The 25,343-nt window shown below is 56.6% G+C and overlaps 1 protein-coding gene and 1 long non-coding RNA gene across 9 annotated transcripts; one reads left to right on the top strand and one right to left on the bottom strand.

The window, feature by feature from the left end:
- Nucleotides 1-10: 10 nt before the first annotated feature.
- Nucleotides 11-20,773, top strand: SMPD4 (sphingomyelin phosphodiesterase 4). 8 transcript variants are annotated; one of them, XR_010933167.1, is made up of 22 exons: nucleotides 27-168; nucleotides 2,923-3,143; nucleotides 3,268-3,351; nucleotides 5,008-5,094; nucleotides 6,377-6,519; nucleotides 6,651-6,726; nucleotides 7,260-7,368; nucleotides 7,472-7,524; nucleotides 7,994-8,145; nucleotides 9,913-10,045; nucleotides 11,903-11,974; nucleotides 14,532-14,618; nucleotides 16,268-16,413; nucleotides 16,885-16,975; nucleotides 17,370-17,470; nucleotides 17,843-18,006; nucleotides 18,298-18,503; nucleotides 18,703-18,936; nucleotides 19,064-19,195; nucleotides 19,287-19,415; nucleotides 19,497-20,485; nucleotides 20,573-20,773. XR_010933167.1 is itself a non-coding variant. In XM_067699966.1 (21 exons), exons 2-21 carry the CDS (start codon nucleotides 3,018-3,020, stop codon nucleotides 19,824-19,826), a joined length of 2,655 nt encoding a protein of 884 aa, XP_067556067.1. In that variant the 5' UTR covers nucleotides 27-168; nucleotides 2,923-3,017; the 3' UTR covers nucleotides 19,827-20,773. The 8 variants fall into 8 exon arrangements, 7 of the variants coding, with proteins under 7 accessions (XP_067556072.1, XP_067556074.1, XP_067556067.1 ...); XM_067699966.1 differs by having other exon boundaries at nucleotides 19,497-20,773; XM_067699969.1 differs by having other exon boundaries at nucleotides 31-168; nucleotides 2,926-3,139; nucleotides 19,497-20,773.
- On the bottom strand, nucleotides 20,572-25,008 carry LOC137203566 (uncharacterized). Its single transcript, XR_010933172.1, has 2 exons — nucleotides 23,277-25,008; nucleotides 20,572-22,421 (listed from the first exon to the last, which is right to left on the bottom strand). It is a non-coding gene; the product is annotated as an uncharacterized lncRNA (long non-coding RNA).
- Between the last annotated feature and the right edge of the window lie 335 nt (nucleotides 25,009-25,343).

The raw sequence follows: 25,343 nt of genomic DNA, 5'->3' as shown, positions 1-25,343 counted from the left end.
CGCTTTGCACACGCGCCTTTTACTGTGTCAGCCAGAGGAGGTGGCGGCACATTTCCTGCTAGGCCGGGGGAACGTGACGCCACGCGCAGCTTGATGACGACATTTCGGCGCCGGGTCGCTGAATGGCGGCCTCGGTCCTTAAAGCCGGAGGCGCTGTGGTTCCTTCAGGTGAATGGTGGGAATCGCGCGCGGTCCGGCCTCGCGTCCCGGCCTCGCGTCCCGGCGGCCACCCCGAACTTCCGCCGAAACCAGCTCTGTTCCCACGCGAGCCCCGGGCCTCGGGCCGGGCCGGCAGGGCGCCGAGGGCCGGACTGCGACCTCCCGTCGCCTTCCCGCGCACCTCGCACGCCCCACCTCGGTGGGCCCGCGGTTAACGTTCGCTGCGCGCGGTGGAGGAGGGAGAGTCTGGGACTCAGCGAGCGGTGTGGAGGGAGCGGGGTGGGTCTCGGCCCCGGCCCGACCCGATCCTTCCTCGCCTCCCCCGGTGTGGGCCGTCTTTGCGGAGCCTCAGTTTCCGCGTCTGTGACACGGGGGCCCCGGTGCTCCCTTCACGGGGCAGTAGTGAGCGGCAGGCGGAAGCACGCCCCGCTCGCAGCGCGGCCAGAGGGAGGCCCTGGCGAGATTGGCGTTGACGGGGCTGCAGCTCACAGGAGGGACCCCGAAAGCGGATCGGAAGCCGTTCCTGAAGGCAGCGGGTGTGGAGGTGGCGGGATGAAGCGGAGGCTGGGCACACAGCGCAGGCGGCGTGGCGGGGAGACGCTGCCCTCTCCCCAAGGAGAGGCGCTTGGGCGCCTCGGGCTCATTCCTTCAGCCGCTACCTCTGCAAACTTGCTCTAAGCAAGGAGCAGCATTTAATTCATCATCTCTAAAGCTTTGCCCTTAGCAAACAGTTCAGGGTTTTATGTCGCTTTGATCGTTTTGGAGTAGTGCAGTGTTCCCTGGACCACTTGGTTAAGGACTGAAACGTTTTATTTAAGTCATCCTTAAAACTGAAACCCATAGCTAGTTTAATTAGGAGTTGAACAGTCTCAGTGTTACTGAACTCAGACTCGGCTCCTCCCAGCTCAAAAGCCAATACTCCAGAGACAAGTGTTGGTACAAAGGAAAGGTTGCTTTACTCAGAAGGCCAGCAACCGGGTAGAAGGTGGACTGGTGTCCCAGAACGCACTCCAAAGATTCTGCTCAGCCGTGACAGTTTTTAAAGGGAAGAAGGGGAAAGAATCTCAGAATCGAGGCAGAAGGTCAAGCTCTGCGTCATTTTCCATTGGGTGTGGACTGGCTGACTCCTCATGAGCTTTCTTCAGATGTTATCTTGCCTGCGTGATCTCCTGCCGGATTGCACAGGGAGAAGCTGGGGGTAGAGAGCTAGTCATTCTTTAACTACTTAATTTTTCATTCCTACTTCTTTTAATCTAGGGAAGGAATCAATAGGTTAAGCAAGGTATTGTGTGCATTCAGTAGAGCATATGTTAGGAGTTAGGTTAAGTGTTGCCTGGTGACCTCATTTCTATAAGGTTTGAGGCGAACAGAAATGGGCAAACAGGAACGGGGCAAAGGAGCTGCTTACAGATCCCCACTGTCTGACATCATTCCATTTCTGTGGGATTAGGGGCAAAGGCTCATCTTCTGTAACTTCTTCATGCTGACATAGCGCGCAGTATTCTTAGAGTGGAAGATGTCAACATGAGTCTGTGGCATCTCTTTGCTGACAATTTTAGTTGCCTGCTTACTAAAAATTGGGCAGAGCAAGCTACAATTATTTTGATGCCCACAAAGATATAGATTATTATGAGCAATAACGTTAATCTCATTGTCTTGAGGCCAGTTTTTGGAATCGTGCTAGCCACAGATGGAGCAGCTTATGTCATGGCTACTGTCTGGTCATCATGCATTTGGCTTTTTCTCTCTGGTGGCAGTTATAGTATCTGTAAAACAACTCAGGAGTGTACATCAGACACTGAAAGATTCTGTGACTCTCTTGTCCTAATCGTTAGCTGCTTGAGCCTGCTCTTTTGTGACTCAGGGAGACCTGGGAAACTTCAGCTTTTCTACAAACAAGAGGCAGGGGACATGGAGGGGCCTTTGTACAGGGGTGGGGAGTGTGCAGGTTTCTGCTCGGTTTCATGGGAAGGTGTTCAGAATGCCTCAGCTGCCCACCCAGCATCTCCATCCACATACACTGCCAGTTGCCGCATCAGCACCGTTCCTCAGGCCATGGGCAGAGCTGTGCCAGGAAAGCCATCAGCAGCTCATCAGTGGGACTTGCATACTCCCTCTCTGCTCAGTCCGAGTCTGGATATTTTCAGTTTCTGATTGGGGGCACAGAGAGGTAGGATTCTGGAGAGCTACCCCTGATTTTCTGGTGGCTGTTCAAAGCCTCCATTGGCAAAGCTGGCTCATCCCCTCCCTTCCTTCTCAGAGAGCACAAGTAAGACAGAGGAGATGTGTCCACCTGTCTCTATGGGAGAGTAGTGAGGAGGTCTGTGGGTTTGAGTCTTGGCTCTGCCATTCCCCAGCTGGCGGAGGGCAAGTGATTTTTCTCTCTGCCTCCATTTCCTTATCTGTACTGACCTCGTAGGTTGTTATGAGGATGTATTTTCTACTCTTGCTTAACAAACTTTGCAGCTTAAAGCTTCATCTGTTGGTTGTCTCATGGTTATGTGTCAGAAATGCAGACTCAGCTGGGTTCTCTGCTCAGGGTCTCTCAAAGCTGAGATCGACCTGTTGGCCAGCTTTGCTCTTATCTGGAGGCTCTTGGGAAGAATCTGCTTTCAAGCTTATTCAGGTTGCTGGCAGGATCCAGCTCTTTGCAGTGGTAGAACTAAGGTCCCCATTTCGTTGCTGGCTATGAGTCAGGACTGCCCTGTATCTTACGGTTCTCACACTTGAGACTTTAATTGTATCTGCAAAACCCCTTCACAGCAGCACCTAGAAGAGTGTTTGAATGACCAGAGACAGGAATCTTGGATGGCTGTCTTTAGAATCCTGCCTGCCTGCCACCGAGGATTAAATGAGAAATGTATGAAGAACCCTCAGAACCAGGCCTGGCATGTGGCAAGTGCCACACAAGCTTAACCAAGTGTTCCCAAGGGCTCCCTGCCACAGACCTGGCTCCGGGGCTGGACACTGTGGACGGCAGGCACGTAAGCAGCATTTCTGTAAAGCGTGGGCCTTGGCAGTGCAGTGGTGCTGAGCTGTGCAGATATTCTCCTGGCCTTGTGTGTCTTGTGTGGCAGAGGTTGAGGTTTTGTCTTTGTCTCTCTGCAGTGGTCCTCTAAGACGGCCCGTCTGGACCCTGCCCAGGAGGCTGCCATGGCATTCCCCCACCTGCAGCAGCCCAGCTTCCTACTGGTAAGTGTCAGCTGCCCGCCTGCGTGCCAGGGTGATGGTCGCTCTGCAGCGGAGGGACTTGAGGGTTTTGCCACTGACTTGAAGAACTGTCCAGTGGTGATGTTTTGGGGGGATGTGCTGGAAATAACACTGGACTCGGGTGAGAACGCTCAGGCTCGACTCTGCCCTCTGTTGGTGCAGGACCTTGGGTTTATGCAGCTGCTGAGCCCTGGTTTTCTCATTTACAAGAGGAGTTGATTGAAATGCCGTTTCCTCAGTCTCCTGGGGTGTGGGGAGGAGCAAGGGAGAAGGATGTACACCCACATTTTCACGTCTTGTAAATCCTTACACGAAAGCGAGGTGTTTTAATGACCGTAACTGTCATTGGTGAAAAACGGAAGGAGGCTGCTGTGCTGGGGCACTAGGCCTGCACTTTTTATAAACCTGTATTTGGAAGGATGTTCTTCTTCAGTGCCCCTCTAGAGCCAGCAGATCTGACCCAGGCCTGCACAGCCGGGTGTCTGCCTCTGACCGAGACCCTGTGGACTCCATCCTCGTGTGGAGGTGGCCAGGGCCTTGGATACCCTGGGCAAAGCCTTTGTGGTTAGAAACCTGGCCTTTCCTCCTGATGTTCATCCATGTGCACAGGGCCTTCTTCCCTTTGTGGTCAGAAAAGACGAGAGCTTTCCTTCACCCCTGATCTGGGGTACATTTCCTTCTTGTCCTGAATGTTTTCTGGCTTCTCCGTCGCCAGAGTGTTGGCATTTGGCTGAAGCTGTCTGTGGTTTTTGGCCTGCTGCGTCTCTGAAGGTAACAGATAAAGGACGTCTTGGGTCAGAGGGCCAGTGACAACAAATGGTAGCTCACAATCACAGGGCTATAAATGGTGGGTGGTTAGCCCCCGGGGAAACTTCCCATTCACGTGCACACACTCGGTGAGTGCTCTGATCTGTGTGGGGTCCCCCCCTGGCTGCGGGGCTGACCCAGGAGCCAACCCCCTGCTTGTGGATTGGATCCGGGTGGATTTTGTTCTCATGATGTGCAGCTCTCTGAGGTAGCTGGGGTGCCTGACAGAGGGAGCTGGGAGCCAGCCTGGAAAGTCCTGGCCTAGAGAGCACGGGACCTGGCCTCGCCTAGGGGTGTCCTGTAGGCCCTGGACACACGCACGACCTGATGTGTGAGGTGCTGGGCAGTCAGGCCAGTGCTGTGTCTCATTCCTGCCCGTCACCTGGATTACTGTTTGTTTATTTGTTTTTAAAGATTTATTTATCATTTATTTATTTAATTTATTTTTGGCTGTGTCAGGTCTTAGTTGCAGCGTGCAGGATCTTCGTTGAGGCATGCGGGATCTTTTGTTGCAGTGTGCGGGCTTCTCTCTAATTGTGGCTTGCAGGTTTTCTCTTTAGTTGTGGCGCACAGGCTCCAGGGCGCGTGGTCTCTCTAGTTGAGGCGCACAAGCTCAGTAGTTGTGGAGCGCCGGCTTAGTTGCCCCACAGCATGTGGGATCTTAATTCCCTGACTAGGGATTGAACCCGCGTCCCCTGCATTGTACGGCAGATTCTTTACCACTGGACCACCAGGGAAGTCCCTGGATTTCTGTTTTGACTCGCACCAGAATATCAGCAAAAGCTGCAAAGCAAATGTGCTCGCTTTATTTTGGTTTTTTGTGTCTCCTAGGCTAGCCTGAAAGCCGACTCTGTAAGTAAACCCTTTGCACAGCGGTGCCAAGACTTGGTTAAAGTCATCGAGGACTTTCCAGCAAAGGTACAGTTCTGCAGCGTCTCTTGGGGGCGTGTCTCACACACTCCTGGAAAAGCATTCTCGCAGCTCCTGCCTCCCACCTCTGAGCACTGCTCTGCGGAGGGCTGACCCTGTATTGTGACTCTCACGTTTGTGACACATGTAAACATGTGACCACGACCACGTAGACCAGACTTTCTCAGCCGTGGGCCTTCTGTCCCACATGGGACACTTAGCAGTGTCTGGAGGCATTTTTAGTTGCCACATGGGGTGGTGCTGCCGGCCCCGAGTGAGTGGAGGCCAGGCGTGCTGGCATCCGTCCCCCAGGGCACAGCACAGCCTCCAGGACAAAGACGCGTCCACCCCCAAATGTCAGCAGTGCCAAGGTTGAGCCCTGCTGTAAGTACTGAAAGTATGTGTTTACACCACACCCTGAATTGGCAGAGTAAGTGCGGGTCAGTTCAGGAGGCCCGCCTGGACCAGGAGTTGCCACCAGATGACAGGAAGGGCTTGCCCTGAGGAAGAACGGATGGTTCCACCCTTTTTAGTAAAGCTCTCTTCGGGTCAGAAGTTTCTGGCATTTTTATTTTTATTTATTTAATATATTGATTGATTTACTGGCTGCGTTGGGTTTTCATTTTGCGCCTGGGCTTTCTCTGGTTGTGGTGAGCGGGGACTACTCTTTCTTTTGGTGCGCAGGCTTCTCATTGCGGTAGCTTCTCTTGTTGTGGAGCACAGGCTCTAGGCGTGCGGGCTTCACTAGTTGTGGCTCACAGACTCTAGAGTGCAGGCTCAGTAGTTGTGGCGCATGGGCTTAGTGGCTCCGCGGCATGTGGGATCTTCTCGGACCAGGGCTCGAACCTGTGTCCCCTGCATTGGCAGGCGGATTCTTAACCACTGCGCCACCAGGGACATCCCCACTGTGGGGTCTTATCCTCCTCTTTCCCTGCCCGACCCTTCTGCTTGCTCCCTGCGGTAGTGGGGGGTGAGGGCGGGTGGAGGCCTGGAGGCAAGTGGCAAGAATCACCCAGAGCATTTTGAACCTAGTGGATCTGGAAATTTGAACTAACCCCCCCCCACCCCCAGAATTTTTAAATAAACCTTTTAATCATACGCTGGCTTATGTAACGGGGTCAGACATGAAGCAGCCACGCAAGCACAACAAAAGGATCCACAGCTGCTCCTGTGGGCGCCACTGGTCCTGCTGGTCTCCGGGCCAGGGAGTGACGTCCTTGGCCCAGGGCCAGCAAGGGAGGCAGGCAGTGGTCCCCAGGAGCTTGCCCAAAATCTCCCTGTGCTGTTGCAGGAGCTGCACGCCATCTTCCCGTGGCTGGTTGAGAGCATTTTTGGCAGCTTGGACGGCGTCCTGGCTGGGTGGAACCTCCGCTGCTTGCAGGGCCGCGTGAGCCCTGTGGAGTACAGTATCGCCATGGAATTCCTAGACCCCGGGTAGGTTGGTCTGTTACCCCAGAGGGACTGGACTTTCTCTCACAGTGATCTTGTTTGCAGTCACTGTTAAGGAACAGTCAAAGCAAGATGGTTCACGGTTCATTTACCCTGTTTTTGTTGTTCATATTCAGGGGCCCAATGATGAAGTTGGTTTATAAACTTCAAGCTGAAGACTATAAATTTGACTTTCCTGTCTCTTACCTGCCTGTAAGTAAGCTATGGTGGTGAGAGCCAGGCTTGGGGCCAGGTGCCCCACGCAGTGGCTGCAGTGCTGGTGGGTGGGCAGGGGCCTGCAGGGCTGTGACAGTGGCCAGAACGTCATGGTATCTGTTCAGGGCCCAGGAGCCATCACAGATTGGAACTTCAATGGTTTTTTTTTTTTCAAAGGTCATCTGAACTCTGCCAGTGGGAGGGCCTGGTTGGCTCCTGGCTGAGTGGCAGGGCCACGTGACTGGTAGCTTTGTCTTTCTGAGTTTCCAGTCCTGTGGGGGCGAATTAAGGGGTGGCACACTCATGGGTATGAGAAACAAAGCAGACAGGATCCATCGAGCGCCTGGCTGGGTCAGAGATGCACACAGCTGCAGCCCCGCTGTGGTGGGTCTGTGTGAGGACGAAGGGACAGAGTCTGCGTGAAGCTTTTTTGCACAAGCACCGCGCAGAGGACAGCACTGTTCCCCAGGGGGCTCTGTGTGTTGGGCTCCTCTGCAGCCTTCCCAAGAGCCACCTCTGTCTGTCCACAGGACCCTGTGAAGGCGTCCATCCAGGAGCGCGTGCTCCCCGACAGCCCTCTATACCACAACAAGGTCCAGCTCCCCGCAGCCGGGGGCCTTGGCCTGCACCTGGCCCTCAGTATCCTTTGTCGGCCCCGCAGTGGGGGAGGCCGGGCGGCCAACACAGAGCTGGGTGGGGGGCCCCGACAGCCCTGTCATTTGCCCCCTGACATGGCCCTCAGATCCATTCGAGTATTACATGTTCTTCTTTGCCTTGAGCCTCATCACTCAAAAGGTACAGAAGGGGTGCCTCTGAGCTGGGTTTGCTTTACTGAAGCCCCCGTGCAGGGAGGGGCTGAGGCCCAGGGCTTGTGTCCACACAAAGAAGGGCTGGGCCAGCCGTCGGCCTGCCTTCCTCCATTTCTCCTCCCTTTCCTACCTCCTTTCCCCGGGTCCCCCTCTCTTCAGCCTTTGCCCCTCAGGCCACCCTCACTTAGTGAGGCTGACAGGCTGGGGGCAGGCTTGATGGGCCATGTGGGGTGGGCTGGTGCCCTGAGTGGTGGTCAGGGAGGCTTCCTGTAGGAGGTGGCTACTGGTGTGGGCAGGGTGGGGGGATGGGGGTGTGTGTGGGCTGGTCAGGACTGAGGGGTCTAGTCAGGCCCTTTGTGGTGGGGGCTTTTCTCCTGGCACCGCCCTGTGATTGCTGGGTCAGCAGCCTGGGGCAGTGCCCACAGCCATGCGCTCACAGGAGCTTTGCTTTCCAGCCGCCCCCCGGGGCCCTCCACATCCGCACTTCAGACTGCGCCTACTTCATCCTGGTGGACAGGTACCTGGCGTGGTTCCTGCCCACAGAAGGCAGCGTGCTCCCCCCTCTCTCCTCCAGCCCGGGGGGGCCCAGCCCCTCACCGGCTCCCAGGTGAGTGGCTGAGATGGCCTGAGCCCACCACTAGGTAAGGCCTGGCCCTTCCTGGTTGGAGGGCATTGCTCATGGGGACAGTGGTGCCACTCCTTGTCTGGAGCACTTGCTTTTCTTAGGCCTGAGATTCTGCAGCCCCAGCTGAGCACAGGCTGGAGGTCGGGGTGAGGGGGATGTCTCTGAAGCAGGCAGGTTCTGTGGCCCTGTGGACGGGGCCTGGCTCTGGTATGGGAACGGGCCGTGTTCTGCTTGTGGCCGCCCTCTCCACACGCGGCACCCAAGCCCCATGCCCAGCGGTGAGCAGGGTGGTGAGGGACTCAAAGCCGAGAGCTGATTGGCAGCGCTGGGCGATTGGTCCTGGAGAGGAGGGGCTTGTGGGCAGCGCTGAGCTGTGGCCAAGTGAGACTAGCAGGGACCTGTGGACTTGGGGACCAGGCCTTTGTTGAGCCGGGGCCTGTGGTAAAGAGCCGCTGGCACAGGCAGAGCAGGAGGGGAGCGTGAGGCCAGCCTGTCCAGGGGTGAGGAGCCTGTGCTCCTCTGGCCCTTGCCTCACTATCCCCCACTCCTTCCCTGGAGGCTGCAGCTCTTTCCTGTAGGTGCTGTCCCCCCACATCTGCTGGCACGTGCTGTGCCGTTACCCCAAACTCGTGTGGACAGAAGCTCCCAAGGAAAGGGGATGGCGAGGAGGAGTGCGGGGGAGGGGCTGCACAGGTGTTGCTGATGCTGCGGCTTGGGGAGTGGGGGCCAGGGATCTGGGGTCGGGGGAGGACCCAAGTGTGGCCTGGATTCACACCCCTTCAAAGGCAGACTTCAGCTGCTAGGCAGTTTTCTGGGCTGGATTTGATTTGTTTTCACAAAATAATTTCAGATTTTACACATTGCTACATATAACAAAGAACTTTCACAGGCCCTTCATGCCTGTTGATTTCCGAGTTGTTTTATTCTGTTTAATCTGTGTGTGTTTTTTCGTGGGCCATTTGAGTAAGTTATAGACACGACGCCGTTACCTCTTAACATTTCAGGGTGTGTTTTCTGAAAGTGTGTGCATCTCTGTAACCGCGGCCATTCCATTCAAATCAGGAGGCAGTGTTGCTGCCAGGCCACCATGTCATCCCCAGACCCCACTTGGGTTTCACCAGCTGCCCCACTCATGGCTGTCACGCAGCTGGGTTCCGTGCAGGGTCATTTCCCGCACGCGGCTGTGTCTCTGTTGTCCAGAAGGTCTCACAGCCTTTCCTGACCTTGACAGCTGGTGTGTGCACAGTGGGTTCTCGGGTGTTTCCCATGATTAGGCCCAGGTTGGGCATCGTTGGCGGGGGCACCGCAGTGGCAGCCGTGGTGCCCATGAGCCCGCTTGCTGGGCTGAGGGTGATGCCAGGTTTTCCTCCTGTAAAGTTAACGAAGGTCTTTGGGCCTCAGTTAGTGAACGGGGGACTTAGTGGGAAGATCCACTGAGCCCCCGCTCTTGTCAGCAGTGTCGGCATCTCTCATGGTCTTCATTTCAGCCAGATCCATTGTGAACAGGGTGGTTGGCAAACAACGCTTTTCTGATCTCACCCGTCCTGCGGTGAGATCTGCAGTGGGCAGATGTGGATGGAAAATTCACTCTTCTGTTTGTTTATTCACACATAGCAACATGGACTTGAGGGTCGTTGGACACTTCCACGGGTTGTACTTGTCGCTGCTGTCCTGGGTTTGAGGCCCAGATTGCTGTGGCCACACCCGTGGGAGCCTGCCGACAGAGATCTGCTTCTGTGTCTCCCTCAGGACGCCAGCCGTGCCTTTTGCATCCTACGGCCTGCACCACACCAGCCTCCTGAAGCGACACATCTCTCATCAGACGTCTGTGAATGCAGACCCCACCTCCCACGAGATCTGGAGGTCGGAGACGCTACTCCAGGTGAGAGCCTGGGTGCCTTCTCTGCTTCTGTTTCAGATAAACTGCTCAGCACCGCCCACCCCAGGGTGCAAGGGCCTAAAGACTGCCCCTTGGTCTGGGGGTGGCTGTCAATTGTTAGTGTCTCTGCTGTGACTGATGAGAAAGAATTTGCCCACCTGTCTCACCTCTGTGTTACTGGCAGTGTTTTCACCCCGGGACCCCCTGTCCACAGAGTCCTATTTTATTGTGGTGACACGATGGCTGCCCAGCCTTTCAGTTTCCAGTGGCTTAGGTCACCCTCTCTGACCGCTACTGTGGTTTGGGAGGGGTGGAGAGTAAGCCCTGCTGCAGCAGGTGTTTAGGGCACTGAATGGGGGGGCCTCCCCTTGCTCAGCAGGACCCCATCCCCTCCATGCCAGGGGGCCCCAGTGGGGACGGCAGTCCTGTGTGTGACCTTATGCGGCTCCAGCAGACCCCAGGCCTGTCTCGCCACCTTGGAGATATTCTGCTGTTCTGATGCTGGATTCCAGGGCTGAGTGGGTCACCACAAGCCTGGCTTGTTGAGAGCCTGGAGTGTGGATGAGATGGGGTTCTGATTTTATTTGGGAACTGAGGTAAAATACACATAATGTAAAATCTAAGTCTTAACCATTTTAAAGCATATAGTTGAGTAGCGCTAAGTATGTTTACATTGTTGTAATGGGTTTCCAGAACCTTCCTATCCTGTAAGACTGAAAGTCTATACCTGTCAAACAGCAGCTCCTCAGTCCCCCTCCCACCAGCTCCCACACCCACCATCCTGCTTTGTTTCTGTGAATCTGACTCTTCTCGTTGCCTCTGTCAGTGGAATCACATAGTATTTTTCTTTTTAATGACTCACTGGCTTCACTCAGCATAATGTCTTCAAGGCTCATCCACGTTGTAGTATGTGTCAGAATTTCCTTTTTAAAGCTGAGTTAAATTCTGCTGTGTGTGTGTAACTATGTTTTGTTTATCTGTCCATCTGATGGACACTTGGGCTGCTTCCATCTCTTGGCTGTGGTGAACATGAGTGTGCAGTTCTCTCTTTAAGACCCTGCTTTCCGTCCTCTTGATTATCTGTTCTGAAGTGGGATTACTGGGCTGTACGGTAATTCTGTTTAGTTTTTTGAGGACCTGCCATGCTGTTTTCCATGGTGGCTGCACCATTTTTCATCCCCACCAGCAGTGCACAAGGGGTCCAGTTTCCCCACACCCTCGGAACACTTGTTGTTTTCTGGGTTTCTGACTGTGGCCACCCTAATCGTCGTGACTGGTCTGCTCTGCCCTGGTGACGTGTTGCTAAGCAGCGTTTCACGGCCTTGTTGGCCACGTGTGTATCTTATTTGGAGAAACGTCTATTCAAGTCCTTTGCCCATTTCTGAATTGGGATCTACTTTGTTGTTGACTTCTAGGCATTCTCTATATAGTCTGGATGTTAATCCTTTTTCAGATACATGATTTGCAAATATTTTCCCCCATTCTGTGGGCTACTTTTTTACTACGTATGTTGTGTCTTTTGATGCACTAAAGCTTTTAATTTTCATGAAGTCCAGTTTTTTCCTTTGTTGCCCATGTTTTTGGACTTACATCTAAGAAATTACTGTCAAATCCATGGTTGTGAAGCATTCCCCCATGCTTTCTTTTAAGGTTCTACAGTTTTAGCTCTTATATTCTAGGTCTTTGATGCATTTTGAGTTGTTTCTTGTTTACGATGTAGAGTGAGGGTCTGACTGTGCTCATTTGCATGTGAGCACCCTGTTTTCTCAGCAGCACATGTTGAAGAGGCTGTTCTTTCCCTCATTGAATGGTCTTGACGGCCTTGTCAAAGACCTTTTGACCAGCTATGCTTTTTTGCAGGTTTTTGTTGAAATGTGGCTTCATCATTATTCTTTGGAGATGTACCAAAAAATGCAGTCCCCTCACGCCAAGGTATGTTGCTGCCACGGTTTCTCTTCCCACCTCCCGTGCTGGCCCTGGTCGGCCTGCTGCTGCTTGTCCTTGATTTCAGTTAGTTTCAAGGACTGGCTAGTGGGACCCAGCAACCTGCCATCTCACCTCCCTCAAGTGCTGAGCAGCAGGCAGGTTGTCTTCTGTGCTGGGCTTGTACCCTGGCGGCTGAGGCCCATCCTCTCTGGGCCTCCCCATGCTACTTGCAGAGCCCTCTCCGTGGCAGCAGGAACAGATGTGGTTGTGGTGCTCGTGTTCTGGGGTGTGGGAGCCGTGGGTGCCTTTGGGAGTCACAGCGCCTCCTGCTGTCCTGCTGCGGTGGCACCCAGCAGACTGCCCACCTTGGTGGCCCTGCTGCCCTCCACGTCCTCCAGAGCAGCGGCAGCAGCCCTCCTGGTGGTGGGTGGGGTCTGACGCCCTCCTGCATGTGGCCTGGGCTGTCTCCTCCTCCTCCTCTCCTTTTCCTCCTTCCCTTGCTGGGCAGCTCACGTGTGTGCAGAGGCCTGGAGTCCCTGGCCCCCTCCCGGGGTTGTGGCCACAGGGCTGGTCGGGGTAGAACAGTTCTGTTGAGTTAGGGAGAGGTGCTCAGGTCCACAGCCTACGCGCAGGACTGCAGTGTACCGCTTCCGTGCAGCAGTTTGCTCCTTAGACTTTGCTTTTGCCGCTGCCAGTCAGACTCCTCAAGGGCTTCCTTAGGAATTAAGAATCTGTGGGTCACATTGGAACAGTGGCCTGTGCCCTTCCCTCGGTGGTCCTGCTCCCCGGCCCAGGGTTCTGCTGCACGGAGGACTGGGACGCAGACCCAATACTCCTCTTAGAGCGCAGGGTGTCCCAGCCTCCGTCCTTGGCCCCGCACAGGAGGAGGAGGAGGAGAACGGGGGTGGGGCCGGGAATCCATCCTGGGCTTCTCACGTCGCAAAGTGCCCACCATGCCCCCGTCTGCTTCCAGAGTGCACTTGCTGCTGCATGTTCCTGCCGCTGCCCGGCGGGCAGGGCTGGCTCCCCTGCAGGGCACGCGGGGCTTGGTCTCGCAGAGGCTGCTTCGCGGTGTCACCTTCCTGTCTGCGCGTCTGTGTCGGGAGCCCAGGGTAGCCCACCCGCTTCAGGTCTTAGCTGTAGCTCTGCCGGCCAGAGGGCCCTTCCGAGCTGCTGGTCACCTGGGGGAACACCAAGTCCATATGGGGAGGGGTCTTCCCGCTCCTCCCCATGGTCACAGGAGGGTGAGAGCTGCTCAGGTTGACTTGGGTCGGTGCGGAGGAGGGCACCATGAAGGCCCCACCAGGCGCCAAGAAACCTTCTGCCCTTTGCCACCTGTTGAGGCCGAAAAACAAAACCTGAGGAGGTGGGGTGTGTGGGAAACCAAGGCCCCTGCCGTCTGTCCAGGCCTGCCCCACACCACGTGGAAGTCCTTGCTGGCCCCACGTAACCCTGGGGTCAGTTTGCCGGGTTTTCTGGGTGCAGGAAGTGCAGCTCCTGGAGCTCCCTTGGTGTGGCTGTGGCCGGGCTGGGTGCAGGCGCATGCACGCTCCCTGCAGGGTGCTCTGGGCCCGGGCTGGGGCCTGAAGTGGGACCGTGGGCTCCCCATTTCCTTGCTGAGTGCGGCCGTGCCCCTTCCTGCCCCAGCCCTGCGTGTCTCTGGCTGTGCCCGTCTCCCCAGCGTCTGGCACGTTCCTCCAGGCCTCTTCTGTGTGAAGCATGGCGCTGGGGCAGGAGGCGGGCCCTCATGGGGCAGGACGTGTGCTGGGCCGGCTCTGGCTGTGCTTAGCTGCAGGGAGATAGGGTGGAGGTTCTGGTGTTGGGGGCGGACGGTGTGCCAGCTCAGCTGTTACCCCTGGCCTCAGGGTTCCAGCTGCCTCTGGGTGTGTGTGGCTTAGTGTCTGGGGGCTCCTGGTGAGGTAGAGGGAGGTAGAGGTTGGTCTTCCCAGAATTAGAACCAGTAAGTGTTAGCACCACGTTAACCATTTCCAGGATGTGGGGCCTGGTGGGCTGGGAACCAGCCCCGTGCACAAAACCTTTCAGGATGGGACTCTGATTGGGTCTTTAATACCTAGGAATTGATTCCATCATGTGCTGATAAATTTCTTTTCCGGACAACCCAGGAAGTCCAATAAATTACATATTTTTCTCTTCTGGGCAGAGGCCTCCATCTAGAACTGGCTTCTCAAGTTTCTTTACTGAGCCTGGGTCTTCGGGCCTTGGTGACCAGCAGCGTGTCCCAGGGAGGTGGATGGGCTGCTGACACGTGCTGCACCCAGTGCAATGGGGTCGGGCTGACCTCAGGGGCTGGAGGGGCCTCCTAGGTGACCTTGCGGTTCTGTCCTCCCTCTGCCTGGCAGCTGGAGGATCACGCCTGGAGGGGGTGGTTGGCGTCTCATTGGCCTGATGCTGCTGGGCTGTGATTGTTTGGATTGTCACTGACTTGTGCTTTTGTTTTTTGTTTTTCTTGTCCTTACTTCTGGGCTCTTTCTCACTATTTCTTTCTCTCCCCTCCTTTTCCCCCCCGCCCTCTCCTCTCGGCTTCTCTGCTGTTGTCTCTCAGCTGGAGGTCCTGCACTACCGTCTCAGTGTCTGCAGCGCCCTCCACAGCCCTGCCCAACCCAGCCTCCAGGCCCTCCACGCCCACCAAGTACTGGCCGCTTTCGTTTTGTTCCCTTTCACCCCCGCCCCATGGTTTAACCCCAGAGCTCATGTCCTGCGCAGTAGCCAGGGTCTGGCTGGGGGCCGGCTGGGGTGACCAGAGACCAGTTCCAAGCACAGCCAGGCCCTTCGGCCTGGACCTGGGTTCAGGGTGTGCGGCCACATGGCTGGGAGTGATGCACAAGATCCCACTGGCTGTGGGGGAGGTCACGGAACCCACCTGGCCAAGCCCCAGGCCAACCAAGGTGTCGAGTCCTCGGGTGTCTTAGGGCTCCGTGCTTAGCCCCGGTTCGTGGGGGCAAAGTAGTGTGGCCTTTGCAGTACAGGCCTGGTGCTGGGGACTGACCAAGGATGTGGAGGCCCTGGGGCTCATGGGCAGTGACCTTGTGGGGACTGCCGTCTGCTTAGGCAGGAGTGACCAGGGATGGACTGTGGTCAGTGAGCTGGGTGTTTGGGGCCAATGGCATTGTGAAGTTTGCTGCTCCATGACACGACCGCTGGGAAGTCTGGGCAGAGACGTGTGTCTGGAGCTGTGCTCACGGCCAGGGATCTGTCCCCCTCGCCCTATGTGGGGCCACACACCACTGAACTTGAATTTGAGCAGATGCAGCAGCTGCACTGAGGAGGGAGAGAATGTTCCAGAAGGGGTGCTGAGGGCGGGCCACATGCAGAAGTGGGTGCCACTCAGGCCTGGGGAGGGCCTCACCTGGCAAAGAGCAGGGCCCCTGCCTTCACCTCCACAGCGGGAGGCCTGGCCCTGTAAGTGTCCACATGCAGCTGTGACCAGGGGCTCCTGTGGGCATTTGGCTCAGGGAAGGGGGAGGCACTGGAAGAAAGCACTTTGACTGACAAATGTAGAGAGAAAGTAGCCCAGTGGTGTCCAGTGTGGTTGCTGGGCGTGGGGCAGGGAGTTGCCCCTGCAAACGTGGAGGGCGGGGGCGAGATGCGGTGGGGGTTTCAGTTCCTGGGAACGATAAAGGGGATAGCTCCCTAGGCAGAGTCACGGCCTGGCACAGAGGATGCTCTGTGGTTTTTTATTACTGTTAAAGTATCCCTTTTTTTTTTTTTTCCAAAACGCTGCAAATCTACCATATAATGATCTAAAGATAGACACATGCAGAAGGACATTACCCCCGCCTCCCACCCCAGGCATAGCGGCCTTGGGGTGTGTTGCATGGGCCTGTGGAGGCATTTCCGTGCCAGGGAGGCCTGTGCAGACCGTGCCCTGGGCAGCGGGGGGTGGGGAGGGCTGCCGGTCAGTGCCCGGCTTCCTGCACGTAGGGCCGGGAGCCACCTTCACCCCACTTGGCGTTGCTCACCTTGGGTTGAAGCTGCTAAGAGCACTTCCAACAAGTCTGTCAAGGCCCGAGGGGTGGGCGTGGGGAGCAGGCGGCCGGCCCCCAGTCTTCCCCCGTGTGTGGGGTGGTCTCAGAGACCCTCCTGGCCTTTGTGAACCAAAAGCTGAGCTCGCAGGACTGAGGGCGTTTGTCTCAGAGGCTCCATGAAGGGGGTTGAAGTGCAGGGAAGCACATGGCAGAGCTTCTGCCCCAGTGGCTGTCCCAGGGTGCCATGTGCGGTGCATCCATGGGGGGAGAGGCACAGCCCAGCACGAGGTACTGACGAGGGCCCTCCCCCCAGGAGTCCTTCATGCCCACCGAGGAGCATGTGCTGGTGGTGCGGCTGCTGCTGAAGCACCTGCACGCCTTCGCCAACAGCCTGCGGCCCGAGCAGGCCTCGCCCTCTGCGCACTCCCACGCCGCCAGCCCCCTGGAGGAGTTCAAACGGTGGGTATGGGCTGTGGGCGGGGGGGCAGTCACCTCAAGCCCTCCTGGGACTGTCTCCTCACTGCCACCCTGGCCCAGAGGTGGGTGGGGGCCGCCTGGCTGCTTCTCAGGCTGGCCTAGGAGAGGCCCCATCTTGCTGCCCCCTCTTCCCCCTTCTTCCCCTGTGGCAGGAGAGCAGCAGGCTGCTCGGTGCTGCACCTCACCCCCACGCCACCCCACCCCGGCAGGGCAAGGGCCGTGGCCTGACTCCCAGGCCGACAGGGCCAGCAGAGCTGGCGATGCGTGGGCCGTGCTGAGCTGAGGTGCACACAGGAGCCACACTGGATCGGCCACGTGTGTTGTGTGTCCCTGGAATGTTCTCTAACTTCTCTGAACTTTCGAATTTCCTCTGAGGAATGGGGCTAAAAATAGGAGGCCTTGCCCCCAGGGGGTGCCAGGCTCCCCTGTGAGGTGATGCCCCCTCCCCCACAGGGCCGCCGTCCCGAGGTTTGTCCAGCAGAAGCTCTACCTCTTTCTGCAGCACTGCTTTGGCCACTGGCCCCTGGACGCGTCGTTCAGAGCTGTGAGTGTTGTCCTACGGCCTTTGCCCTGCGTGTGCGCATGAGGGAAGGGAGGCCTTGGGGGCCTCCCGTGCTGTTCCGCCAGCCGCGACCTTGAACCCAGCTGTCCACGCAGGGTGGGTTCCCAGCTTCACGCAGCTGCCCTCCGCTGCACTCGGGGGAAAGCCTGCTGGGTGACCTGTTCTGAGGGGCCAGGCATCTTGAGGGGGCTTGAACCCAGCTGTCCACGCAGGGTGGGTTCCCAGCTTCACACAGCTGCCCTCCGCTGCACTCAGGGGAAAGCCTGCTGGGTGACCTGTTCTGAGGGGCCAGGCATCTTGAGGGGGCACAGGCTCCCCCTGCGCCCCTGCTCACCTGAGTGCCAGCCACCTGCCCCAGCTGCACGTGTTTCCCCAGGTCCTGGAGATGTGGCTGAGCTACCTGCAGCCCTGGAGGTACGCGCCTGAGAAGCAGGCCCCAAGCAGCGACTGCCAGGCCCGGAGTGTGTCAGAGAGATGGTGAGCCCAGACCCGAGGTCCTGCAGGCAGGGGGCCCAGGCCACCCCCTTGTGCCCTGCTGGGACTTGTCCAGGTTCCAGGATTGCTCTCTTGGGGACAACGGGCGGCCTCTGTCCTTCTGTCCCTTTCCCACATCGACTCACATAAACCTCCCCATAGCCCTTCCTAGCCAGCCCTGCACTGTGGCTGCCCCGCCCCCAGTGGCCTTGTTCCTGGGAATGGGCCTCGTCCGTGGAGGATTCTGTCCTTGGGGCCTCACCTTTGCCCACTTGTCCTGCCCCCTCGTGTCACCCCCGGCCCCTCTGCCACCATTCGTGATACCTGGGGGAGACCGGAAGCTGAAGAGAAGCCCTGATGTGCGTCTGCCCGCAGGGCGCCCTTCGTGCAAGAGAACCTGCTTGTGTACACCAAGCTCTTCCTCGGCTTCCTGAGCCGCGCACTGCGCACGGACCTTGTCAGCCCCAAGAACGCACTCATGGTGTTCCGCGTGGCCAAGGTCTTCGCGCAGCCAAACCTGGCTGAGATGATCCAGCGGGGTGAGGCCCCTGCCAGCCCTGTCACCCGTGCGCTCGCAGGGGTTGCGTGTGTGCCCCACAGGAGGGGAACGGAGCTCTGAGCCGCATCCCCTGGTGGCTCGTAGTGGCTTTGGGAGGCTGTGGGCTGCTGTTGGGCTCTCCTCATAGCTACTCCCTTGTGGAGATGGGTGGGGGTGGAGGGACTTCCGGGAGCTGGGCCTGCACTGTGCGGTCACTGCCCTCGGGGACCTATGGTGGGACCCGATGTCCGTGCTCTTGGAGCCGCAGCCAGGCTCACATCCTGCCTTCCAGGCGAGCAGCTGTTTCTGGAGCCCGAGCTGGTCATCCCCCACCGCCAGCACAGGCTCTTCACGGTGCCCACGTTCACTGGCAGCTTCCTGTCGTCATGGCCACCAGCCATCACCGACGCCTCCTTCAAGGTGAAGAGCCACGTGTACAGCCTGGAGGGCCAGGACTGCAAGTACACCCCAATGTTCGGGCCCGAGATCCGGGCACTGGTGAGTAGTCGGGGCCCTCTGGGCTCTGGCATTTCACACCCCTTCCCTGTCTTGTTCAGTGGAGTCTAGTTTCTTTCTGATGATAGATGTACCCTCTTGGAAAGTGCACCTTAGTCCTTAAAACTCATTTTAAGTTTTCCATCAGTCAGTGCCATGAGGCGGCCCCGAGCCAGCTAACCACCCACCCACCCACCCACAGGTCTTGCGTCTGGCTCAGCTTATCACACAGGCCAAGCAGACGGCCAAGTCCCTCTCTGACCAGTATGGGGAGAGCACGGCCGCCCGTCCCTTCCTGTCGTGGCTGGGCTTCTACCCCGCGGACACCAATGGCTCCTACCCGGGCAATGACCTGGATGAGATGGGGCAGGACAGCGTCCGCAAGACGGACGAGTACCTGGAGAAGGCCCTGGAGTACCTGTGCCAAGTGTTCCGGGTACGCCCTTGGCCCTGCTCACCTCCCCCAGGTGTCACGTGCCTGGGCCCCTCGTTGCCGTTTGAGGCCCAGCGGGGGGGAAGGCCTCCCTCCACCTTGGAAGTGACGGCAGGCATCTCCCCGACAGCTCAGCGAGGCCCAGCTCGCCCAGCTCACACTCGCCCTGGGGACCACGCAGGATGAGAACGGGAAGAAGCAGCTCCCAGACTGCATCGTGGGGGAGGACGGACTCATCCTCACACCCCTGGGCCGGTATCAGGTGAGGCCCACATCCCGAGGGGTCGGGCTTTCCAGGGCCCTCTGGGCAGTGTGGCCATGGCTCCCGGGGGCTCACCTCCTGCTGCTTCCAGATCATCAACGGGCTTCGGCGCTTTGACATCGAGTACCAAGGAGACTCGGAGCTGCAGCCCATCCGGAGCTACGAGATTGCCAGCCTGGTCCGAGTGCTCTTCCGACTGTCCTCCGCCATCAACCGCAGGGTGAGTGTGGGAGGGAGGGCCACCCCCCCGCCCCGCCAGCCCGCGAGCGGCAGGTGAGAGTGGGGCCTGTCTGTGCTCTAGTTCGCAGGTCAGATGGCGGCCCTGTGTTCACGGGCCGACTTCCTCGGCAGCTTCTGTCGCTACCACCTCCTGGAGCCTGGGCTGTCGGACAGGCGCCTGCTGAGCCCCGTGGGGCGGGGGCATGCGGCCAGCCTTGCCCGGGGCCCCCGGCTCAGCCTGCGCTTCCTGGGCAGCTACCGGACGCTGCTGGCCCTGCTGCTGGCCTTCTTCGTGGCCTCTCTGTTCTGCATCGGGCCTCTGCTCTGTGCCCTGCTCCTTGTGCTGGGCTATGTCCTCTACGCCGTGGCCATGACACTGCTAACCGAGCAGGGCAAGCTGCACCAGCTCTGACTGCAGGCCGGCCACCACCCCCAGGCACCAGGGAGGCCACTCTGCACCCAACACCTGTCACCTTCGTGCTTCCAGGGGGCGTTTTCTTGCAGCCCTGGAACCATCTGAAGAGAACCTGAAAAGCGAGGGCAGGGCCAGGCAGAGAGGTAGCCACAAGGGGCGGGCAGCCTGCCGGCCCTGGGCCTCCCCGTTTCCTCAGCCAGAGGGCCTGCAGGGCGATGCCTTTCTCTTCCTCAGCGTGTGAAGCTCAGGAGTTGGGCCTCCCCGGATGGCCTGCGGCCTCTGCCTTTGCCGCCCTGGAGGTGGGCAGTGAGACCCCAACATGGGAACCCAGCCTCTGGCTCCAGAGAAGAATCAGGCCCTAAAAGAGAGCCCTAAGAAAATTAGACAATGGTTCTCTGTTTCATGATTTTAAACCTGATTTTGCTGCCGTGTTTGGCAAAGTTAGGGCCACCGTATTTTCCCAGTAGTTCCAAGTCTGGGCCATATGCCTGCTTTTGAGGAGAGACCCTCCGAGAACACAGATGCCCCCAGGCCACAGAGCAGGTCATCAGGGCTGTCACCACCTTGTTCCCTGTGGGTGGTCTACAACCAAAGATGGTCAAAAGCATCATTTGTATCTTCAGTCAAATCAAGCGCTCAAAGACACTGATTTTTTGGTAAGATTTAAATATCCAAAGTATATGACAAATGTGAGTTCACTGTCAGAAATCCTCACAGCATCTCACACGCGTTTCATTCTACAGATGACGCACCAGGGAGAACTTTTCAGCTGAGATTTTTAAAAGCCTTAGTCTTTGGTGTATTTTTTTAAGTTTTCAAACTGTAAGTATTGGGCTTTGTAGTTTGATGTAAACTCGGAGTAGTGGCATTTGGGGCCTGTGACCAGTAACCAAACCAAACTTGTAGCCGACCATGGATCTGAATAAACCTGTTCTTGGTCCTGAGTCTTGTGGTGCCTGGCCCCGCCCCCAGGGTGGCCTCCTACATGGGGTCCTCTGCACATTCAGGGGCTGCGGAGATGCCACTGGGCACCCAGCGTCCCTCACCATGGGATTCCCTTGGGCAGATGCAAACACGGACGTGGCTGTGATGGGACAGGGCAGCCACTGGCAGGTCTGAGATGCGAGAACACTGCCTACAACTCAGTGGGGCAGACACGGTCTTCATACTAAGAGCTAGGATCCTGGGACCTGTGTTGCAATTTCTGTGGCTTCTGCAGGGGTGCGTGTGACCGGGGAACCGAAATGCACTCACCAACCCACATGGCCTAGCCCGAGTGTTAAATGTCCCCCTTTCCCTGGGCCAGGCAACTGCTTTGGTCAAATTCTATGGAAATAGGAAGTAAGACAGTTTCTACAAGTTCACATTGATAGATTACGGGCTTTTGTTAACAAACTTTGTGAGATGATGGTCTGGGGTCTGCCATCCGTGGCACCGGTCCCTGATGACGCCTCTTCTTGGCCTCCCCTGATGGACATCCGCCTGCCTGTGAGGGTAGGACCTGCCCCCCCACAATCTCTCCAGGGTTCTGCTCGCCCCCAAGCCTCACTTCACCTACACACCCATTAACCATAGAACAGCCACCTACTGCGTGCCACCCTCAGCTGTGCTGGGACACGTGGGGGACCTCATGGTGCAAAGTCCAGAAGTCAAAGATCGAAGCAAACACTAAGGTCAAAGAGGGGCCAGCAGACTTACCTGGTGGCGCACTGGTTAAGAATCCGCCTGCCAATGCAGGGGACACAGGTTCGAGCCCTGGTCCGGGAAGATCCCATTTGCCGTGGAGCAACTAAGCCCATGTGCCCCAACTACTGAGCCTATGTTCTAGAGCTCGCAAGCCACAGCTACTGAAACCAGTGCGCCTAGAACCCATACTTTGCAACAAGAGAAGCCACCGCAATGAGAAGCCCGCACACGGCGATGAAGAGTAGCCCCCACTCGCTGCAACTACAGAAAGCCCGCACGCAGCAACGAAGACCCAAAGCAGCCAAAAAAAAAAAAAAAAAAGGGGGCCAGGGTGCCAGTGGTTGGGCCTGGGGCCTGGTTTTGGGGAGGGTGGTTTGGGGCCCATGGTGCTCAGTGGCTTGCGCCCAGGGAGCTGAGCGGATGAGGGCGATGGGGACCCTACCTTCACGATGACCCCGAGTTAGTTTGCGGGGCTCTAGCTGCAGAGTAGAGAAAGGCATGGATGGAGCAGAGGCAGAAGTGTCACTGAGCCAGATGCTGAGACGCCGAGGTTCACAGCAGAGAAAAGAGGCTGCCTATCCAAGGGCCGAGGACGGGTATTTACAGGATGAGGCTGAGGCACAGGAGGTGGGGAAAGGTGACTGGAAATAAGAAAATGGTGAGGCAGCCGTTCTGTGAGGGACACAGGTTCTGAGGGGCAGTGCCTGGCCTGACGGCATAGGTGGAAACTAAGTCCCGTGACTAGTTTACAATTAAATTCTGGTTCCCTTCCTTCCCGGCTGCACCTACGTGGTCACGTTTGCCTCATCAATAAAGAGCAATGCAGGTCAGGTGCCTGGAGCCTCAGCTTCCCAATAAGCATCACATTCACGTGCCATTCTGAGTCATCTTCCGGGGCAAGATGGCCTGTACAGGTTACAGAGACAGAGACCCCCAGGTCACAGACGATTAAGGTGATGAACCCCAGCCCCTCTATACTTCCCCTTTAAAAACCACTAACTCAGAGGCCACGTTGCAGCGGGTCTGAGGCCTGCCCCCCACTCCCTTGCTCGGCACCCTGCAAACAACATCCTTAGTTTGCTGCAAAGCCCGCCGTCAGAGGTTGACTTGCTGCCCGCAGGCACATGAGCCCAGTGCTCGGTTTCAGTTGGAGGGTTGGTGGTCCTAACCACTCACCAGCTCAGCTCGAACTGGACACAGCTGATACCAAGTTCCTGAAGCAACAACTCAGGCAAAAGTCTTACCATTTAGGCTCCGTGCCACTCAGAGGATACGCAAATTTTCATAAAAACAATTCAAGCGATGCTGCAACTAGAGAAAGCCCGCACACAGCAACAAAGACCCAACGCAGCCAAAAAAATAAATTAATTAAATAAAATTTTAAAAAAGCAGCTGTTGTTAAAAAATTGAAGTGAACTTGGTTGGGGAAGGCAGATCATAGGTGGATTGGATCTAGCTGATGCCAATCCTCAGGGCCCTTGGTTTCAGAGCTGCAGCAGTGGAAAGGCGGCGGGGGCGGGGGGGTGCTCTCAGCTGCAGGGATGGTACTGGGGGATGGGGCACATCTGGGGGGACACACCCGAGGAGAGGCTGCTGGCCCCGCTCCCGGAGGTCAGGCTGAAGATGGAGGTTCTCTCCGTGTTTCCCCTCACCTCACCGAAGCCTCTGGTGGTTTATGCCAACTGCCCAACCCCTCAACTCCCCCAACACCCCGACTTTCACCCTCTGGCCACCACCCCAACCGCTGCCAAAGGGTCAAACCTGGTTGCCTCTCAGAGCCCCCGGCTCTGGCCTCCTGGCGGCATCTCCCAGCCCTGCAGCCCACGCTGGACTCACTGTCCTTCATGACCTGTTTCCCATGAGGCATCCAGTAACATCCAAGCGTCTGTGTCCTACAGAACGTCCTCCGGAAAGCTTGGGGTTTGTGTATCTGAAATCTCCAACAAGACCCGAGCTTGGGGCAGCCAGTCAAGAGGGGAGGGAGCTGCTGACTCAGCTGGCCCCACCACCCGGAAGTGGCCTCTGACCTCCCCTTCCAGGAGGCCAGGGGTTTCTGCTGGACTCTCAGGTGGTCTCTGAGGGTCTGCACCCCCTCCCTCCCCACCAGGGGACCCCCGCCCCCCCCAAGCCTCCCCTTCTCTCCACCTCCCAGTCTGGACTAAGACCCCCTCTGTACTCACCCGCCCTGGTCCACAAATAAAAGCAAAGAGATACTTCTTGTCACTTGTGTGATGCTGGGCACTTCAAGATGCTGAATAAATACTTGTGACTGATTCTCCGATGTGTATGTTTGCTCCTTGTGGACAATTATTGTACTTTTTCTCTCCAGCACTGAGCAAGCACATAGTAGCTGCTCAATAAATAACTTATTTTACCTATTATATACACATCCAGCTCCTCACATCTCAGGAATCAAAATATGAACTATTGGATAAATTAATTTGTACATGAGCAGAAAAGGATTAGGATAGGAAAAGGGGCTCTTCAGTCTAACGTTGAACAAAAACCAACGAGGAAACGTGTGGTCACTGTGTTGAAGGGACCTGTCCAACATTCAGATCATAGACGGATGTAAAAGAAAGGGCTAAAACTAGAACTGTCAAGAGAAAACACAGGAGTAAATATTCATAACTGTGAAGTACTAATGGTTTTTCAGATATGACACCAAAAGCGCAAGTGACAAAAATTCAGAGAAATGAAAATATGTACAACAATATACATGTTTTCCCATCATATTACTTTTTTTTTTTTTTGCGGTACGCGGGCCTCTCACTGCCGCGGCCCCTCCTGTTGCAGAGCACATGCTCCGGACACACAGGCCCAGCGGCCACGGCCCACAGACCCAGCCGCTCCGAGGCATGTGGGATCCTCCTGGACTGGGGCATGAACCCGTGTCCCCTGCATTGGCAGGCAGACTCTCAACCACTGCGCCACCAGGGAAGCCCCATATTACTTATTTTTTTTTAAACCCTTTTCTGCACATTGCTTTCCCTGTTCATAAATTGGAAATGTAATAACACTTGCCTTGACAAATTTATTTCAAGGATGAAATGAGATAATGCACAGTAACTCTAGGCTCTTATGTGACTGCAAAGGAGTGGAGGGTGCCACATCACAGCCCTTAGCTGTGGCTGAAAAGATAGTCATCATTTCCCATGTGACACTTGTTTACTTAAATCAGCAGGTAATTCCAATTCTAAAAATAGAGAGTCAGCAGGTGAAAACGTTTTCTCCCTGTTAATTGAAGCACATCTTATGGTGCTGACAATTGGTGCAGCAGCAGGAGCCTCCTCTCGGACTGCACACCTGGCCCTTACTGTCACCGGAACAGTCAGCCTGTCCTTGACTTTGCCCTGGAGGGTTAGGATGGCCCAGGAGAGCAAAAATAGGATGAGCCCAGAAAATACTGTGTAGCAATAAAAAACAAAGGCAGGCAGGTCATGGAAGCAACCTAAATGCCCATCGACAGATGAATGGATAAAGAAGACGTGGTACGGGGCTTCCCTGGTGGCACAGTGGTTGAGAGTCTGCCTGCTAATGCAGGGGACATGGGTTCGAGCCCTGGTCTGGGAGGATCCCACATGCCATGGAGCAACTAGGCCCATGAGCCACAACTACTGAGCCTGTGTGTCTGGAGCCTGTGCTCTGCAACGAGAGGCCGCAATAGTGAGAGGCCCGTGCACCGCGATTAAGAGTGGCCCCTGCTTGCCACAACTAGGGAAAGCCCTCGCACAGAAACGAAGACCCAACACAGCAAAAATAAATAAATAATTTAATAAACTCCTACCCCCAACATCTAAAAAAAAAGAAAGAGAAGATGTGGTACAT

The sequence above is a fragment of the Pseudorca crassidens genome, chromosome 12, assembly GCF_039906515.1.
Source record: "Pseudorca crassidens isolate mPseCra1 chromosome 12, mPseCra1.hap1, whole genome shotgun sequence".
NCBI lineage: Eukaryota > Metazoa > Chordata > Mammalia > Artiodactyla > Delphinidae > Pseudorca > Pseudorca crassidens.
Note: the sequence above shows the minus strand (reverse complement) of the source record. Positions and strands in the feature narration are given on the sequence as shown.

What these genes read in the sequence shown, in the direction of transcription:
- SMPD4 (XM_067699966.1), top strand. Translation starts at nt 3,018, where the DNA reads ATGTATGAAGAACCCTCAGAACCAGGCCTGGCATGTGGCAAGTGCCAC. An exon ending in TTCCTGTCTCTTACCTGCCT is followed by an intron (nt 6,727 to 7,259) that starts GTAAGTAAGCTA and finishes GTCTGTCCACAG; the next exon opens with GACCCTGTGAAGGCGTCCAT. An exon ending in GGCCCGAGATCCGGGCACTG is followed by an intron (nt 18,504 to 18,702) that starts GTGAGTAGTCGG and finishes ACCCACCCACAG; the next exon opens with GTCTTGCGTCTGGCTCAGCT.